This window comes from Carassius gibelio, chromosome B23, assembly GCF_023724105.1.
Source record: "Carassius gibelio isolate Cgi1373 ecotype wild population from Czech Republic chromosome B23, carGib1.2-hapl.c, whole genome shotgun sequence".
NCBI classification, from domain to species: Eukaryota; Metazoa; Chordata; class Actinopteri; order Cypriniformes; family Cyprinidae; genus Carassius; species Carassius gibelio.
In genome coordinates this window covers 22762472-22781177 of record NC_068418.1, presented here as the reverse complement: position 1 = coordinate 22781177, position 18706 = coordinate 22762472, and the positions used below count along the sequence as shown (strand labels likewise).

The 18706-nt window shown below is 38.3% G+C and overlaps 1 protein-coding gene across 1 annotated transcript; it reads right to left on the bottom strand.

Annotated features, from left to right (window-relative positions):
- LOC128011681 (uncharacterized) lies at window positions 1-11959 on the bottom strand. Its single transcript, XM_052594357.1, has 14 exons — window positions 10966-11959; window positions 10387-10563; window positions 9854-10030; window positions 9341-9742; window positions 8959-9232; window positions 8553-8821; window positions 8243-8468; window positions 2795-3186; window positions 2216-2392; window positions 1683-1859; window positions 1170-1571; window positions 788-1061; window positions 382-650; window positions 1-297 (listed from the first exon to the last, which is right to left on the bottom strand). The coding sequence occupies exons 1-14, from the start codon at window positions 11330-11332 to the stop codon at window positions 71-73; spliced, it is 3810 nt and encodes a 1269-aa protein (XP_052450317.1). The 5' UTR covers window positions 11333-11959; the 3' UTR covers window positions 1-70.
- Between the last annotated feature and the right edge of the window lie 6747 nt (window positions 11960-18706).

The following is an 18706-nucleotide window of genomic DNA, read 5'->3' as shown; positions in this document are numbered from 1 at the left end:
TTATTCACAAAATTGTATTCAAATTCATGTGCAAATAGTCTAAGTATTAGTAATTATTAAATAGTCTGTGCTATGTTTTTAGTAGCACTTTGCTGCCTGGTTGTTTTCGCTGCTCCACAAGTTCAGCATTGAGGGACATCAGCTGCGTCAGGAAGCTCATGGAGGGCTTGATGTGTCGCACCTTTATAACCTGATCGATGGCTTCCTCCACCATCATGTCATGATGGATCACCAGATATGCCAGCAAAAGTGTAGGTGAGTGGCTGACACCATCACTGCAGTGAATGAACACCTTATCTGTGGAAATAAAAACAGAAACAGTCTAAAAAAATGTCTTCCCTAAAAATTGGTCACTGCAGAACACTTGATAAAAGATCTTACTGTCTGGGTTCCTCAGGGCCTTGTGGATGAATTTGGCAGCTGGTAAAAAGTACCTGCCCATGTTCAAGCCATCTCTGTGTGTTGTAGGCAAGCCACGATATTTTATGTTCATGCCTCTGTAATATTTCTTCCCTGTATTAATCTTTCCATTCAGGTCTTTCGCTTTTGGCATTCCCATCAAGACCCTCAACTTCTTCTTCACTGCTGCTGCGTTTAAGATGTGGGTAATACCCATCTCTTTGAGTTTGGTTCGGTCTCTTGCGGTCTCTCTGCACAAGAACACAACAATCTAGATTAGTCTTTCAGTAAAGAGGTAGAAATACAGTTGTGTTTGCTTCCATGCTCCTGCGTTACTTTATTGCTTTATCACATGGTTTATATTAGTCTTTAAGAGTTCCAGACTTACTCATTTCCCAAGAAGATGTTGGGCCAGACCTCAGTGACAGGTGTCTCAGATGGTGTATGTTCCTCCAAACGTTTTTTCAGCTGAGAAATATTTTGAGGAATATAATTCTCTAAGACTGAAAGCTCTGTCACAAGAGGTTCTTGCTCGGGAGCGCTTGCTTCTGGGATACACGGAGGCTCTGGAACAGCTGGATCCTTCTGAGGCTGTGCTGAGATCCCAAAAAGCTTTTTGAAGAACATACTCATTTTATTGATCTTCCTCACTTTGACATATTCTGAAAAAGAAGAAGACAATCTGTTATTAGAAACATACTTAACCACAATTTATACATTAATCCTTTGTCTGACTTAAACTCAAACTCAAATGCTCTGTTCACATTCACCTGTTGGGATGTCCTCCTCAGGGGTTTCAGGAGAAACAGCAGTGTCTCCCTGATCGTTCCCACTGCTGCTCCCTAACACTTCCGCTGAAGGCCCTTCTGGATCGGTCAGGTCTTCAGACACCATCATTTGGCTCCTCGGCTCTGAGGTGGCATCACTGATGTCAACCACCAAACATTCTGGGGATGCAGGTTCCGGTCCAGAACTGTTCAGGATAGACCATTCCTCAGGATCCAGTCCAGGTTCCATAAGCTCAGATGTTGAGGACAAAGGTTCAGATTTTGGTCCAAGAACACTTGCATCTGGGACACAAAGTGACTCTGAAACATCTGGATCTGGCTGTTCTGAGATCTCAAAACGCTTTTGGAAGAACGCACTAATTGTCTTCCTCACTTTGGCATATTCTAAAAAATTAAAGAAAACAATATGTTATTAGAGACATCTCTAATAGAAAGCTGCTTGGTTTGAAATGTTTGAAAGGGTTCAGCACGTACATGTACTCTGTTGATATTTACCTATTGCGATGTCCTCGTGACAGATATCAAAAGAAGCAACCATGCCACCCTGACCGATCTCACTGCTGCTTCCTACACCTTTACACAGGACCTCGGAAACAGCCAGATCAGTTTTGGGCTTTGCTGAGTTCCCAGTCCGGAAGAACTCACTAATGGTCCTCCTCACTTTGGCAAAGTCTGTAAAATAAAAAATTATTGGAAACATCACTAACCACAGATTAATCATTGATAAAGTGTGGTCCCATTTACTGTTGCTCGGCAAAATTGGGTGAGCCAAAAAAAAATATCCAATAGAAAGCTGCTTGTTTTGAAACAGGTTCAACACGCGTTTGTACCAAACAAATGCAGTGGGGTTTTTTATCCACTGCACATGTAGACAATCTGTGTGTGGAATGTAATTTGTGTGAGCTGTGCTTACAATGAACCATTTTTGTTGTGACAGCACCTTTAGTCCAACAATTTATTGTTATTATTATTATTTTTTTTTACAACTCAATATAATTTTGCATTTCAATGTCTTTGCAGATATTTACCTATTGGGATGTCCTCCTCAGAGACTTCAGATGAAGCATCCATGTCTCCCTGACCGATCTCACTGCTCCTTCCTGCCTCCTCACACAGCGACTCGGAAACAGCCGGATCAGTCTTAGACTGTGATGAGATCCCAGTTCGGAAGAACTCACTCATTGTCTTTCTCACTTTGGCAAATTCTGTAATAGAAGAGCAATATGCTATTAGAAACACTTCTAACCATTGATTAAAACATGAATAATTAACATGCGGTCACAGTTATTGTTGCTCGCCAAAATCAACATTTCCAATGCAGGTTTAGCTCATTTTTCCAGTTGATCACTGGAATTTCCCATTTACAACAAAGACATGCAGCAGAAAGTGTTCTTGAGCAGTACTGATTTAATAATAAGCTATTTTATGTTGTTTTCGCCCTGCTGTAACGAAAACATATTTAACCATAACATCTTCTGTGTGCACAATGGACCTTTTTATTGCCAGTGAAATTTTGCTCTATATAAAATACAAGTGCACATTTCGTCTGACATTCTTATTTGGACCTCATTGCAATGTTGCATTTCAACTGCTCTGTTGACATTTACCTGTTGGGATGTTCTCCTCAGAAGTTTCAGGAGAAACATCCATGCCTTCCTGATCAGTCTCACTGATGCTTCCCTCCACTTTTGTGGAAGGCCCCAGTGGATCGGTCAGTTCTTCAAACACCAGCAATACAGACTCTGAGATAGCATCGTTGATGTCAGCTTCCAGCTGCACATCTTTCTCCTCACAGGAGACTTCTTCCAGCTGCACATGTATGTTTTCTCGTTTATAGCAACTGAAATGGTCATAGATGGCACTGGTGATCTCTGAATCCACATCTTTGTCATCTGATGCCCAGAAACTATCAGTGCAGTAGAAGACGCCATTGACATAAACCTCCACAAGCACTTCTCTCAGTTCTGAAGACATGGTATCTGGTGTTTTGGATCTGATACTGTCAGTTCAAACGTTATCTGTTAATGTCAGATGTAGAGTTGTCAAATTGTATTTGAAACACACTGTGAGTACAGACTGAACCTATAAACTGTAATTATAAACACGCCGACTATAGACTCTTTCTGCATGGACAGTGTTTGAACGATCTGTTTTGGTAGACTTTCACTCAGACTCGCGTTTCTGCTCAGAAAACCATCAAAGTGAAGAGATTCTGTTAGTGACGTCATAAAAGTTACGAGTCTTTGCCGTTCCACTGTTGCCATAGAAACAGTAGCTTTCGATCACAGTCACGTGGGCGATATAATAGCGATATCGTTTCTGTCGCGACTATTTGCAAATTATGTTTTAAAATATGCACATGCACTTTTATTCGTGTAATTAATGTCGAATGTGCGTTTCGTAGTGAGTCAGGATTTGCAAAATGACCATATTTGAGAAAAAAAGAGTAGTTTGCAATGCATCACAGAATAGGATTACAGGATTACTGTCGGCCGTTAAACATTTTCTATGCTAAAATATTCGTCAAATATTCAATGTTTATCGCTCCTTCCAGTTCCTCACTCTTTCAACAAAACTGACGCTTCGGGATTCTGTTCTGTTCTGTGATTTGACTGGCTCTGAGTCATTTATAATCGATGAGCGCTGTGACATTCGATAATAATCTCAAATCAGTTATTTTGTTCTCACGTTACATTACTGTTTTGAAAATAGAAATAAAGAATATTAGTATGAATCCTTCACATTGAAAGTACTTTCAGTCTATGAAGATTTTCTACCTTTATCAAAAACATTATCCTAACTTTAAAAGGGTATAGCACTTTTACCACTACAATGCTCAACACGTTCATTGTATAGGATTTATTTATTCGTATTGTTTATTTATGAAGCTGTTTTATTGCAGTATTTTACACAAATATACTAAGTACAAAATTATTTTTGAAGCTGTAAATAAAACAAATTCGATTTCAGTCGTAATACTTCAACATTTCACGTTCAATTCAATGTATTATTAATAATAATTATATATATATATATATATATATATATATATATATATATATATATGTGTGTGTGTGTGTGTGTGTGTGTGTGTGTGTGTGTGTGTGTGTGTGTAAAATGAGCACATATATTTAAATAAAGTATTATATTTTATATGATTTATGTATACCGATACACATACAGTTCAATATCTATGTCTCGTAACTTTGAACGCTCATCTGATTTCAGTTGTGTTTTTGTTTATTTTGGTGACATATTAAATAAAGTCTTCCCATCTGCCTGCACCTGAGTCTTGACCTCTTGCGATCCGTGACACTACGTCCTTAATAACATTGGATGAAAAGCTTAGAGCCCTACTGATGATTGTGTCCACCTTTGTGTGTGGGTCCATGTACATGCTGAATCGACATGTAAAAAAAAGCCTCAAGTCCAAATATTCATTTATCACCAATTAACTGTTTGCCAAACACTTCCTGCTTCGATTTCCAGATCTGAATTAAAAAAAATCTCAAACATGCTCCGAAATACCGATCTGAATCAACCGAGTCGCCAACAGGCTCCGAAGTGCCGATCTGAATCAACCGAGTCGCGAACAGGCTCCGAAGTGCCGATCTGAATCAACCGAGTCGCGAACAGGCTCCGAAGTGCCGATCAGAATTAACCGAGTCGCCATAAGGCTTCGAATTGCCGATCTGAATCAACCGAGTCGCGAACAGGCTCCGAAGTGCCGATCTGAATCAACCGAGTCGCGAACAGGCTCCGAAGTGCCGATCTGAATCAACCGAGTCGCGAACAGGCTCCGAAATCCCGATCTGAATCAACCGAGTCGCGAACAGGCTACGAATTGCCGATCTGAAAACTTCGACCAAAGAATGTAAAAAATAACTCTATTTCTCTAATAACTCTAACAGCTCTACAACTCTATGAAAGACTCAGATCACGTATCTAAAAATAAATCGCTATAGTAAAAGAGAAATAATAAGAGGAGTGAAGTTTCTGACGCACTGCTGCGTGTCTCCACCCCTCACACGCGCGTTTACAGCACTAAATTAATCATCTTTGCTAATTATTATACATTTACTTCATTGTCAGCTTCAGCTACTTCATTTATTATTGTTCAATAAACTGTTTGAAACAAAAAAAGGTTGTATTTCTGTAATAATTCTAAATTATCAAAATAAAATATATAAAATATCAGCATCATTCCTCCAGTCTTCAGTGTGACATGATCTTTAGAAATCATGAAAATATGATGATTTATTATTAGAACTATTAATAGTTGTGCTACCAAATAATATTTTGGAATCTGCAATACTTTTTTCAGGATTCTTCGATGTATAATTTAATTTAACTTTTATTATTAGAATTATCAACAGTTTTGCTGATAAATATTATTTTGGAATCTGTGATACTTTTTTCAGGATTCTTTGATGAATAAAAAGTTAAAATTATTGTTATTATCAACCGAGTCGCGAACAGGATCCGAAGTGCCGATTTGAATCAACCGAGTCGCGAACAGGCTCCGAAGTGCCAATCTGAATCAACCGAGTCGCCATAAGGCTTCGAAGTGCCGATCTGAATCAACCGAGTCGCGAACAGGCTCCGAAGTGCCGATCTGAATCAACCGAGTCGCGAACAGGCTCCGAAGTGCCGATCTGAATTAACCGAGTCGCGAACAGGCTCCGAAGTGCCGGTCTGAATCAACCGAGTCGCGAACAGGCTCCGAAGTCCCGATCTGAATCAACCGAGTCGCGAACAGGCTCCGAAGTCCCGATCTGAATCAACCGAGTCGCGAACAGGCTCCGAATTGCCGATCTGAAAACTTCGACCAAAGAATGTAAAAAATAACTCTATTTCTCTAATAACTCTAATAACTCTAAAACTCTATGAAAGACTCAGATCACGTATCTAAAAATAAATCGCTATAGTAAAAGAGAAATAATAAGAGGAGTGAAGTTTCCATTCTGCTGTGTTTGGTCCTAATGCGCGTCTGACGCTCCGCGGCGCGTCTCCGCCCCTCACACGCGCGTTTACAGCGCTAAATTAATCATCTTTGCTAATTATTATACATTTACTTCATTGTCAGCTTCAGGTACTTCATTTATTATTGTTCAATGAACTGTTTAAAACAAAAAAAAGGTTGTATTTCAGTAATAATTCTAAATTATCAAAATAAAAAATATAAAATAATGGTTTCTATTTTAATATCCTTTAAAATATAATCTATTTCATCTGATCTTCACCAGTAAGAACAAAGTATTTTAAAGTTTGTGGTTTTACAGAACATCAGTTATGTATGAAATGATAATAAGGCCTGAAGTTAGGAAGAACATTTGAAGGAAAATATAATTATATTTTCATAATGATTTTTTCCTTCTCGAATCTTGTCTGGGGTGTAAAAACACCCCTGGCCAAACGGGTTGCATCTCTTCCCCTCTTTGATAATTACTGTAGTTACCATGTTCTGAACATCACATCCTTTCTTTTCTCCCCAGATGTAATCTATCTATCTATCTATCTATCTATCTATCTATCTATCTATCTATCTATCTATCTATCTATCTATCTATATATATATATATGTATATAGATATATAGGTGGTTGAATAAAAATATTTGGACATTATTTATAAAAATTACCTCAAGTTAGCACCAGCAAGTTTAGCTAGACATTTAGCATCAGCTACAATATTTTCTTATTTTCAGTACGGTTATGAATAAACATTCATGTCTGTCTAACGTTACTCGTCTAGTTAATCCAAAAATTTTAACGTTACTGTTGATAAATATAAAAACAGACGTGATGGAAGCATTTTAATAAAACTGTTAATATTACGGCAGCGGGGAATTTGGACATGCATGAGTTATTTTATTTAATCTGTGTTAGTTTAAGGTTATTTTATTTTATTTTTTAACCTAAAATACAGAGACGCTGATTGATGTGTCTGCATCGTCTGCACTCGAGCATTTCAGTGGGCTTAAACAGATCAATCTTTACAGCGGATTTAGTTCCCAAACAACTGACAATTTTGACCTAAATATGATTTTCAGTTACAATAATTAATCCTAAATTTCGACATTACTAACTTACTTTTAGCAACATCAGACGCACGCGCGCTCACAAGATCTCCCGGTTCTTACTTCTGGAGACTCGCACTAAACGGTTCATTTGAATCAGTGAGTGGTCGACTCAGAACAGCTGCAATCGGATCATTCTAATTTGTAATGTAGTGAAGTTAAAAGTACGATCTTATGCTTTGGAATGTAGTGAAGTAAAAGTAAGTTACTCAAAATAAAACTACTCCAGTAGAGTATAGATACTTGAAAAATGTAGTACAGTAACGAAGTAAAGCTACTCCGTTACTGTCCACCACCAATCGATCTTTCAGTATAAAGAGCCTGAAAGTTTTTGCACTTTTTTGGAAGAAGGTCATATATGTTTATGGTTTTACAAAAGCAACAAATCTGCAAGTACAGTATTTTGGCATATAATGTATATCGTGGGGGGTTTTTTTATTCAAGAGACAGAAAAATCATAGGAGTTAGAACGTGCCTTGCAAACAATATCAAGTTATATGAATAATATTGGTGGAAATATGTATTAATATGATTTTGGATTGTATCAGAGTACTTGTTTATATCGCCATGATATTTTAATATTATTCATTGTTGTGCCTTATTTTATTAATATTCAGGTTTGATCAAATAAAATACCAGTTTAACCATTTTTTTTCTAAATGAATCAAACTTTTATTAAAGTAGTCATAAAAACAGCCTCAGGTGATAATCTACAATATATTCTCACTTTTTTTTTTTTTTTTTTTTGTAAATATATTTATACTGAACAGAAATGCGTACTAATGGCTAGTCATGTTGTATTTTAACTGTAAATACTAAGAATAAACAAACATCCTGGGTACTGCTTCTAAATGAAATTCTAAATTAAACACATACCAAAGTAGAACTCAGGAACACCAAAAACAATTATTCACAAAATTGTATTCAAATTCATGTGCAAATAGTCTAAGTATTAGTAATTATTAAATAGTCTGTGCTATGTTTTTAGTAGCACTTTGCTGCCTGGTTGTTTTCGCTGCTCCACAAGTTCAGCATTGAGGGACATCAGCTGCGTCAGGAAGCTCATGGAGGGCTTGATGTGTCGCACCTTTATAACCTGATCGATGGCTTCCTCCACCATCATGTCATGATGGATCACCAGATATGCCAGCAAAAGTGTAGGTGAGTGGCTGACACCATCACTGCAGTGAATGAACACCTTATCTGTGGAAATAAAAACAGAAACAGTCTAAAAAAATGTCTTCCCTAAAAATTGGTCACTGCAGAACACTTGATAAAAGATCTTACTGTCTGGGTTCCTCAGGGCCTTGTGGATGAATTTGGCAGCTGGTAAAAAGTACCTGCCCATGTTCAAGCCATCTCTGTGTGTTGTAGGCAAGCCACGATATTTTATGTTCATGCCTCTGTAATATTTCTTCCCTGTATTAATCTTTCCATTCAGGTCTTTCGCTTTTGGCATTCCCATCAAGACCCTCAACTTCTTCTTCACTGCTGCTGCGTTTAAGATGTGGGTAATACCCATCTCTTTGAGTTTGGTTCGGTCTCTTGCGGTCTCTCTGCACAAGAACACAACAATCTAGATTAGTCTTTCAGTAAAGAGGTAGAAATACAGTTGTGTTTGCTTCCATGCTCCTGCGTTACTTTATTGCTTTATCACATGGTTTATATTAGTCTTTAAGAGTTCCAGACTTACTCATTTCCCAAGAAGATGTTGGGCCAGACCTCAGTGACAGGTGTCTCAGATGGTGTATGTTCCTCCAAACGTTTTTTCAGCTGAGAAATATTTTGAGGAATATAATTCTCTAAGACTGAAAGCTCTGTCACAAGAGGTTCTTGCTCGGGAGCGCTTGCTTCTGGGATACACGGAGGCTCTGGAACAGCTGGATCCTTCTGAGGCTGTGCTGAGATCCCAAAAAGCTTTTTGAAGAACATACTCATTTTATTGATCTTCCTCACTTTGACATATTCTGAAAAAGAAGAAGACAATCTGTTATTAGAAACATACTTAACCACAATTTATACATTAATCCTTTGTCTGACTTAAACTCAAACTCAAATGCTCTGTTCACATTCACCTGTTGGGATGTCCTCCTCAGGGGTTTCAGGAGAAACAGCAGTGTCTCCCTGATCGTTCCCACTGCTGCTCCCTAACACTTCCGCTGAAGGCCCTTCTGGATCGGTCAGGTCTTCAGACACCATCATTTGGCTCCTCGGCTCTGAGGTGGCATCACTGATGTCAACCACCAAACATTCTGGGGATGCAGGTTCCGGTCCAGAACTGTTCAGGATAGACCATTCCTCAGGATCCAGTCCAGGTTCCATAAGCTCAGATGTTGAGGACAAAGGTTCAGATTTTGGTCCAAGAACACTTGCATCTGGGACACAAAGTGACTCTGAAACATCTGGATCTGGCTGTTCTGAGATCTCAAAACGCTTTTGGAAGAACGCACTAATTGTCTTCCTCACTTTGGCATATTCTAAAAAATTAAAGAAAACAATATGTTATTAGAGACATCTCTAATAGAAAGCTGCTTGGTTTGAAATGTTTGAAAGGGTTCAGCACGTACATGTACTCTGTTGATATTTACCTATTGCGATGTCCTCGTGACAGATATCAAAAGAAGCAACCATGCCACCCTGACCGATCTCACTGCTGCTTCCTACACCTTTACACAGGACCTCGGAAACAGCCAGATCAGTTTTGGGCTTTGCTGAGTTCCCAGTCCGGAAGAACTCACTAATGGTCCTCCTCACTTTGGCAAAGTCTGTAAAATAAAAAATTATTGGAAACATCACTAACCACAGATTAATCATTGATAAAGTGTGGTCCCATTTACTGTTGCTCGGCAAAATTGGGTGAGCCAAAAAAAAATATCCAATAGAAAGCTGCTTGTTTTGAAACAGGTTCAACACGCGTTTGTACCAAACAAATGCAGTGGGGTTTTTTATCCACTGCACATGTAGACAATCTGTGTGTGGAATGTAATTTGTGTGAGCTGTGCTTACAATGAACCATTTTTGTTGTGACAGCACCTTTAGTCCAACAATTTATTGTTATTATTATTATTTTTTTTTACAACTCAATATAATTTTGCATTTCAATGTCTTTGCAGATATTTACCTATTGGGATGTCCTCCTCAGAGACTTCAGATGAAGCATCCATGTCTCCCTGACCGATCTCACTGCTCCTTCCTGCCTCCTCACACAGCGACTCGGAAACAGCCGGATCAGTCTTAGACTGTGATGAGATCCCAGTTCGGAAGAACTCACTCATTGTCTTTCTCACTTTGGCAAATTCTGTAATAGAAGAGCAATATGCTATTAGAAACACTTCTAACCATTGATTAAAACATGAATAATTAACATGCGGTCACAGTTATTGTTGCTCGCCAAAATCAACATTTCCAATGCAGGTTTAGCTCATTTTTCCAGTTGATCACTGGAATTTCCCATTTACAACAAAGACATGCAGCAGAAAGTGTTCTTGAGCAGTACTGATTTAATAATAAGCTATTTTATGTTGTTTTCGCCCTGCTGTAACGAAAACATATTTAACCATAACATCTTCTGTGTGCACAATGGACCTTTTTATTGCCAGTGAAATTTTGCTCTATATAAAATACAAGTGCACATTTCGTCTGACATTCTTATTTGGACCTCATTGCAATGTTGCATTTCAACTGCTCTGTTGACATTTACCTGTTGGGATGTTCTCCTCAGAAGTTTCAGGAGAAACATCCATGCCTTCCTGATCAGTCTCACTGATGCTTCCCTCCACTTTTGTGGAAGGCCCCAGTGGATCGGTCAGTTCTTCAAACACCAGCAATACAGACTCTGAGATAGCATCGTTGATGTCAGCTTCCAGCTGCACATCTTTCTCCTCACAGGAGACTTCTTCCAGCTGCACATGTATGTTTTCTCGTTTATAGCAACTGAAATGGTCATAGATGGCACTGGTGATCTCTGAATCCACATCTTTGTCATCTGATGCCCAGAAACTATCAGTGCAGTAGAAGACGCCATTGACATAAACCTCCACAAGCACTTCTCTCAGTTCTGAAGACATGGTATCTGGTGTTTTGGATCTGATACTGTCAGTTCAAACGTTATCTGTTAATGTCAGATGTAGAGTTGTCAAATTGTATTTGAAACACACTGTGAGTACAGACTGAACCTATAAACTGTAATTATAAACACGCCGACTATAGACTCTTTCTGCATGGACAGTGTTTGAACGATCTGTTTTGGTAGACTTTCACTCAGACTCGCGTTTCTGCTCAGAAAACCATCAAAGTGAAGAGATTCTGTTAGTGACGTCATAAAAGTTACGAGTCTTTGCCGTTCCACTGTTGCCATAGAAACAGTAGCTTTCGATCACAGTCACGTGGGCGATAAAATACCGATATTGTTTCTGTCCCGACTATTTGCAAATTATGTTTTAAAATATGCACATGCACTTTTATTAGTGTAATTAATGTCGAATGTACGTTTCTTATACTGTAGTGAGTCAGTTTGCACGCATCAAAAGTGCGGCTGCAAGTAGTCATCAGTACTCCACTCATTGTTGGGAATTTCATATGGATCCAAACCGTTAATAGTGCCGATTTTGTCTACATACCAGTCTCTGGCATCCATATTTAGCGTATCCCTATAAATCCCACAACCTTTTTGCGATTTTAACATATTTTTCTTTCTCCCAACTCTGCTTCTTCTCATTCAGCTTGTTGTGTGTTTACATTCGCGAGGCAATCAACATGGCCGCCACGTCCCAGAATGCAATGCGGTGCCCAACATTTCTATGCTAAAATATACATAAAATATTCAATGTTTATCGCTACTTCCAGTTCCTTACTCTTTCAACATAACTGATGCTTCGCTATTCTGTTCTGAATGGTAAACTACACCTTCTTTGATTTGATTGGCTCTGAGTAATTTGAAATCGCAGATGAGCGCTGTGGCATTCATAATATTCTCAAATCAGTTATTTTGTTCTCACGTTATATTACTGTTTTGAAAATAGAAACAAACAATAGTGGTATGAATCCCTTTATAGTACTTTTACCACTACAATGGTCAACACTTTCATTGTATAGGATTTATTTATTTGTATTGTTTATTTATGACGCTGTTTCATTGCAGTTTTTTAAACAAATATACTAGGTACAGAGTACAAAATTGTTTTTGAAGTTGTAAATGAAACAAATTAGATTTCAGTCTTAGTACTTCAAAATTTCACGTTTAATTCAATGTATTAATAATAATATTTATTTGTAATTACATGTGAAATTTACTAGCAATTTCTAAATGTTTTTTTTTTTTCAGTATAATTTTGATTTGCAATTATTTATATGACACAAAGTAATCACTTTTAATATTAAACAGTACGCACAGCGTAAACAAAAGCGACAGCCCTTAAGATGCACTCAATGCCTGAATTCGCTCGCTCAGGTGAGCTTCAGTATGTCTTTCATCTTTAATTTCCTGCTCAAATAAAATGACATGAAATATCCCAGCTGTTCCAGATGATATCCCTCTCGTGCTTCTCTCTTCAGGCGCGTTTGATTAAACCTATCTTCTGTCCCTGAAGCCTGTGGTGGTGAGGACAATGCCCATCAGAACCATCAGCCACAGGGAGGCTGAGAGGAGTCGGTTGCTAGGAGACCATCAAATTCCACACTCTTCTTTGAAGAAGCTGCTGTTGATGATGCATTCCTGGGATAACTGGAATAAACAGACATGAAAGTGAAGCACTAATGATTTACAACCACAGATGTGTCGTGAGTAATCATTCACTCACCAACTCATATTCTCAATCAATCAAACGTGTAATATCACTGGTGAGCTGCCAGATTTGCAAAAGTCAATGTTACCATTGCATCTTATAGTCACTTATTACAGGTTCAGTCTTATTACAGAGTTACCTGAGGTTAAGAGTCTTGATTAACCCTATAAAGCCTGCTGTATCATTTGATACTCACATTTCTAAATATCATCAAAATATCATCATAATTAAACTTTGCCTGAAAACCTGTTGTACACTCTACAATGAACCTTCTTTTATCTGTTTTTTATATATTTAGTAAGTAAAACGCATTTAGTATGATTGTAAGAACATCCAGCTTCTGCTTGTATTGGAATTGTGCTGTGAATATAAGGATTTTGAGTAAACACAATAACTTTCTTATTAGCCTATTAGTAATATTTTATGATGAATGCTTACTTAACATGCCCACGCTGCTAGTGAGATGTTGTGCACATATTGTAGTTCATTTATAATGAATTTTTTGCACCCCTCATGATGCTTAACAATCACAATGTCATGTTGCTGTGTGTTGAAATGAATTGAATTGAATTGACAGGGAAGTCGTGGCCTAATGGTTAGAGGGTTGGACTCCCCGAAGGGTTGTGGGTTCTAGTCTCGGGCTGGACAGAATTGTGGGTGGGGGTAGTACATGTACAGTTCTCTCTCCACCTTCAATACCATGACTTAGGTGCCTTTGAGCAAAGCATCGAACCCCCAACTGGCTCCCCGGGCGCCGCAGCATAAATGGCTGCCCACTGCTCCGGGTGTGTGCTCACAGTGTGTGTGTGTGTGTGTTCACTGCTCTGTGTGTGTGTGCATTTCGGATGGGTTAAATGCAGAGCACAAATTCTGAGTATGGGTCACCATACTTGGCTGAATGTCACTTCACTTCACTCACTCACTTCACTTTAAAATGCTAGGCATAAAGACTCAAAGATTTATTACTGTCTATAAATATTTATTGCCTGGAATTTAGTGCTGTGCTTCCTACTTGCCAGTCTGCACCGCAGTTTCCGAAGGGATTTAAATTTGCCCTGCAATGAGTTAAAAATGACAATAAACCTCAGTTTGACTAAGTAATTGCCTACAGGTAAGAATTCTGTTGCAACACCTTTGCAGAACTCCCTTCTTAGATATCCTTTGGTCCAAAGTCTTCAGGGGTTTCGTGCAATGCATTAATTCTAAGCTCAGTGTTTACCCTGCTAAAAAGACCAGTTTTAACCAGCTGGATGATTTGTTGGTTTAGTCTGTGTCTTCAGTCTGACAAGACCACAAATCCCTTTTAAAACCATTAAATGCAGGCCAGGGGCCTGAATGCAAAACTGGGGTTTGCAGTGGTGCATAAGGGTGCATGTATGGAAGCATATGGGTAGCATTATTCAATTTGGGATGTAATATGCAAAATGACAATGCAATATGTAAAATGGCAATGCATTTCTGTATTTACATTTACATTTTCCAATACATTTGTGCAACGTTTGGTGCAAAATGAAAATGAAAATTAAATTACATAAGTTTAATTTGCCATTTCATACACCAGTTTTAACATGGAAAATGAATATTAATTTTAACGCTTTATAAGTTGCAAAATTAAAATGAAAATGTATTACAGAAATTATTAGATATGTCTAACATGTTCAAGCAAAAACTGTGGCAAAATGATCATTTAAATGCTATTTTTCTTAAATGCATTAACACTCACAGTCAAGACACTTACGATTGCATTTTCATTCAATGTCCCGCAATGAATGTATGGAGCCAGAAGAGTCTCAATAAAGATAAATGCACACACTACAGTCACATATGCACACATAGGATTCATACATGCACACACATAATTCGTAAATACACACACAGGATACACGAATGCACACAAAATTCACAAATGCACACACAAAATTTAAAAAGCACAGAAGATTCACAAATGCATACAAAATTCAGAAATGCACACAAAATTCAGAAATACACACACAATTTAGAAATGCAAACAACATTTACAAATGCACTCAAGATTCACAAATGCACAGGACAAGATTCAGAAATGTATTTCTGATGCACACACACATATATCTTGATTTACAAACTGCTTGCGGTCTGTGAACTTCACTGCATTTGTGTGTGAATTTTGAGACTCCCCTGACTTGGCTCGACACACAAATGCCTTTTTTTAAACAGGGAATGATCTGCAACCAATCAGATATCTCCCTTGTTTTAGCCAATCACAAGAATGCACCCCACGTGGGGGATTGTTTACTTATAAGCCAATCAGCGAACGACTCACTTTCCTCACGCAGCGAACGACTCACTTTCCTCAGCGAACGACTCACTTACCTCACACAGCCGGCGACTCACTTTGCGCAGCGAACGACTCACTTTCCTCACGAGTCACGCAGCGAACGACTCACTTTCCTCACCCAGCGAGCGACTCACTTTCCGAAGCGAACGACAGCCGGAGACCCACTTTTCGCAGCCAGAGAGCCACTTTCCTCTCGCAGCGGACCACTGACTCTCTCTTCATGTAGGGACTGAATATTATAATTAAAGTGACTTCTATATTGCATCCAAAAGAATATTTAGATATATTTAAATATTCAAAAAGGTTTAAACATTTTTTTTTTTTTACTTTCATTAAAATATTTCAATAAAATGAAATAATTGCAAATTTATGAATCCATGGTTAACTTTTTTTCTGCAGTCACTGGGCTATATGTATTGAGACATTTTTAAATTTATATTTAGTAAAAAATAATAAAAAAATAAACCTGAATTGTAATCTAAACATCTGTATTTTCATACAATTTAACACAATTGCTGTGTGAACAGGTTCATGTGATTGGCTTATAAGTAAACAATCCCCCCACATGGGGTGCATTCTTGTGATTGGCTAAAAGAAGGGAGATATCTGATTGGTTGCTGATCATTCCCTGTTTAAAAAAAAGCATTTGTGTGTCGAGCCAAGTCAGGGGAGTCTCAAAATTCACACACAAATGCAGTGAAGTTCACAGACCGCAAGCAGTTTGTGAATCAAGATATATGTGTGTGTGCATCAGAAATACATTTCTGAATCTTGTCCTGTGCATTTGTGAATCTTGAGTGCATTTGTAAATGTTGTTTGCATTTCTGAATTGTGTGTGTATTTCTGATTTTTGTGTGCATTTCTGAATTTTGTATGCATTTGTGAATCTTCTGTGCTTTTTAAATTTTGTGTGTGCATTTGTGCATCTTGTGTGTGTATTTATGAATCATGTGTGTGCATGTATGAATCCTATGTGTGCATATGTGACTGTAGTGTGTGCATTTATCTTTATTGAGACTCTTCTGGCTCCATATGAATGTAGCAAAATTCAAAGTGCACACTGAAAATGGATTCCGAGCCGATCACATCTCCGCCCCCTCCCGCCCTGTCAATCACTGCGTGAACAAGGTGGGGCTTACAGAAGGTCAAGAGACTCAAGTGAGAGAAAATGGACAAGACAGATGGTCCGTGTACGTTTTGATCATTTCAGTTTATGGCTTCAATATTTCATTCGCACTTGTGGGCGGAGCTGAAGCGTTGCTTTCATCTGATTGGTCGAATCGCTCCGCTTTCAGCTCTGTCTTTTTATTCTTTCAGGCAGAATAAGAGTCAGTGCGAGTGAAGCACTGTAATGTCTGAAACCACCGCTCACTGTTAATTAGCATAATGTTTGAATCAGATGTAGCTGGGCACATAATTTGTGCTGCTGAGACCTGCAAGAGACCCCGTTTAATTATTGTATGAATATTGTCCCACGCAAATAGTTCTGTCTCCTTGGATAACAGTGAAGTGGAAATAAATTTAGTTAAATTTATGAAATAAAATTAAATAGGATTTTTTGGGAAGGTAAGTCTGGCCAGTTATACAAGCAACACGAGTCGGACGAGTCTGAAGATCTGAGCTGAATTGGGTGAAACATTTAAGTTCTAGTCTGTGTCAATTACTCTCATAATAAATAATAATAATAATGTTAACTGTATTTTTCGGTATAAGTTGCATCAGTCCAAAAATACGTCATGACGAGGAAAAAAACATATATAAGTCGCATTTATTCAGGACCAAGAGAAAACATTACCGTCTACAGCCGCGAGAGGGCGCTCTGGGGTAGGCTACAGGAGCCAATAGTATGTTCCTGCACAACGGGCCGCAGTTCTAGGACCCTAGTTTTTCCTGACAGCGCCACCTACCGTACTGGACGATATAGCGATGGCTGCAGTTTCAGGACCGCAGTTCTAGTACCCTGTTGGTTTAGTTTGCAGTCACGTTACTTTGTATATAGCATCAATATATTAATCTCAGTAGTATTTGTTTTAAAAGGTGATTTTTGATTCAAAATGCAGCAGAGGTTAATTACTAAGTGTGCTTTGAGTCACAATTTTAAATTTAAACATGAATTTACACAAAATATAAATGAAATATAAATTTTGTAAAATTGATGTAGATCAATTTTAAAACAATTGTAAAAAATTAAGAACCTTAATTTTGACTGAAGAACCTTCAGTCAGAAGTCTTAGTCTCTTGAATTATACAGTATATTGATTCACTTCCTTAAGGTAAATTAGCTCATTATCAGGTAAGTTAAAGTTGGAATCCGCGTATAGAGTCACTAAATTACTGCCAATATTTTAAAAGTTGTTGAGAGGCAAGACAAGACACAAGAATGATTCAAGAATGTTTATTCATATACATATATGTATATATATATATACTCGATATATATATATATATATATATATACAGTCTGTACTCGATGGCGCCGCGCATGGCTGCTTCAGTGCTTGGCTCTCCAGTGTTTGTACTGTTTTTGTTCGTTTTTCCTGTTTTTTGTTTAACAAACACTATCAGTTTCACCAGGGATGAACTGCTGAACATTCGGCAGAACACACCACAAGATCTTTTACCAGATTTAAATTATTCAGACGTTTTACTGAACGTTGTTATCGGAGGAGCGGCGGCGCTGATCAAGCGCTTCAGGACGCGCAGACGGGGGAAGCGAGCGGGAGCGCTCGTCAGACTCAGGAAGCGCGGATTTCGAACGCCGTTGCCTAGCATCCATCTGGCAAATCTCCGCTCTCTACCTAACAAAACAGACGAACTGCTTCTGCTCTCTCGGACAAATAAGGATTTCTACATTTAATCATTTAGCAGACGCTTTTATCCAAAGCGACTTACAAATGAGAACAATAGAAGCAGTCAGGTCAACAAGAGAACAACAACAGAATACAAGTGCCATGACAAGTCTCAGTTAGTCTAGTATAGAACGCATAGCCAGGTGTATAAAATTTTTTTTTTTTTTTTTTTAATTAAATGAAAAAGACAAGAAAAGGAAAAGTACTGTGTTAGTAGGTTAAGTGCAGGCGAAAAAGATGAGTCTTTAGATGTTTCTTGAAAAGGAGTAAAGACTCCGCTGTACGAATTGAGATTGGGAGGTCATTCCACCAGCTGGGCACAGTCCAGGAAAAGGTCCGTGAGAGTGATTTTGAATTTCTCTCACTCTGCTGCTCTGTGTTTCACGGAAACCTGGCTGAATGACGCCATACCGGACAGCGCGCTCCATCTGCCGGGCTTTCAGCTGTTCAGAGCGGATCGCGAATCAGAATCCACGGGGAAATCGCGCGGCG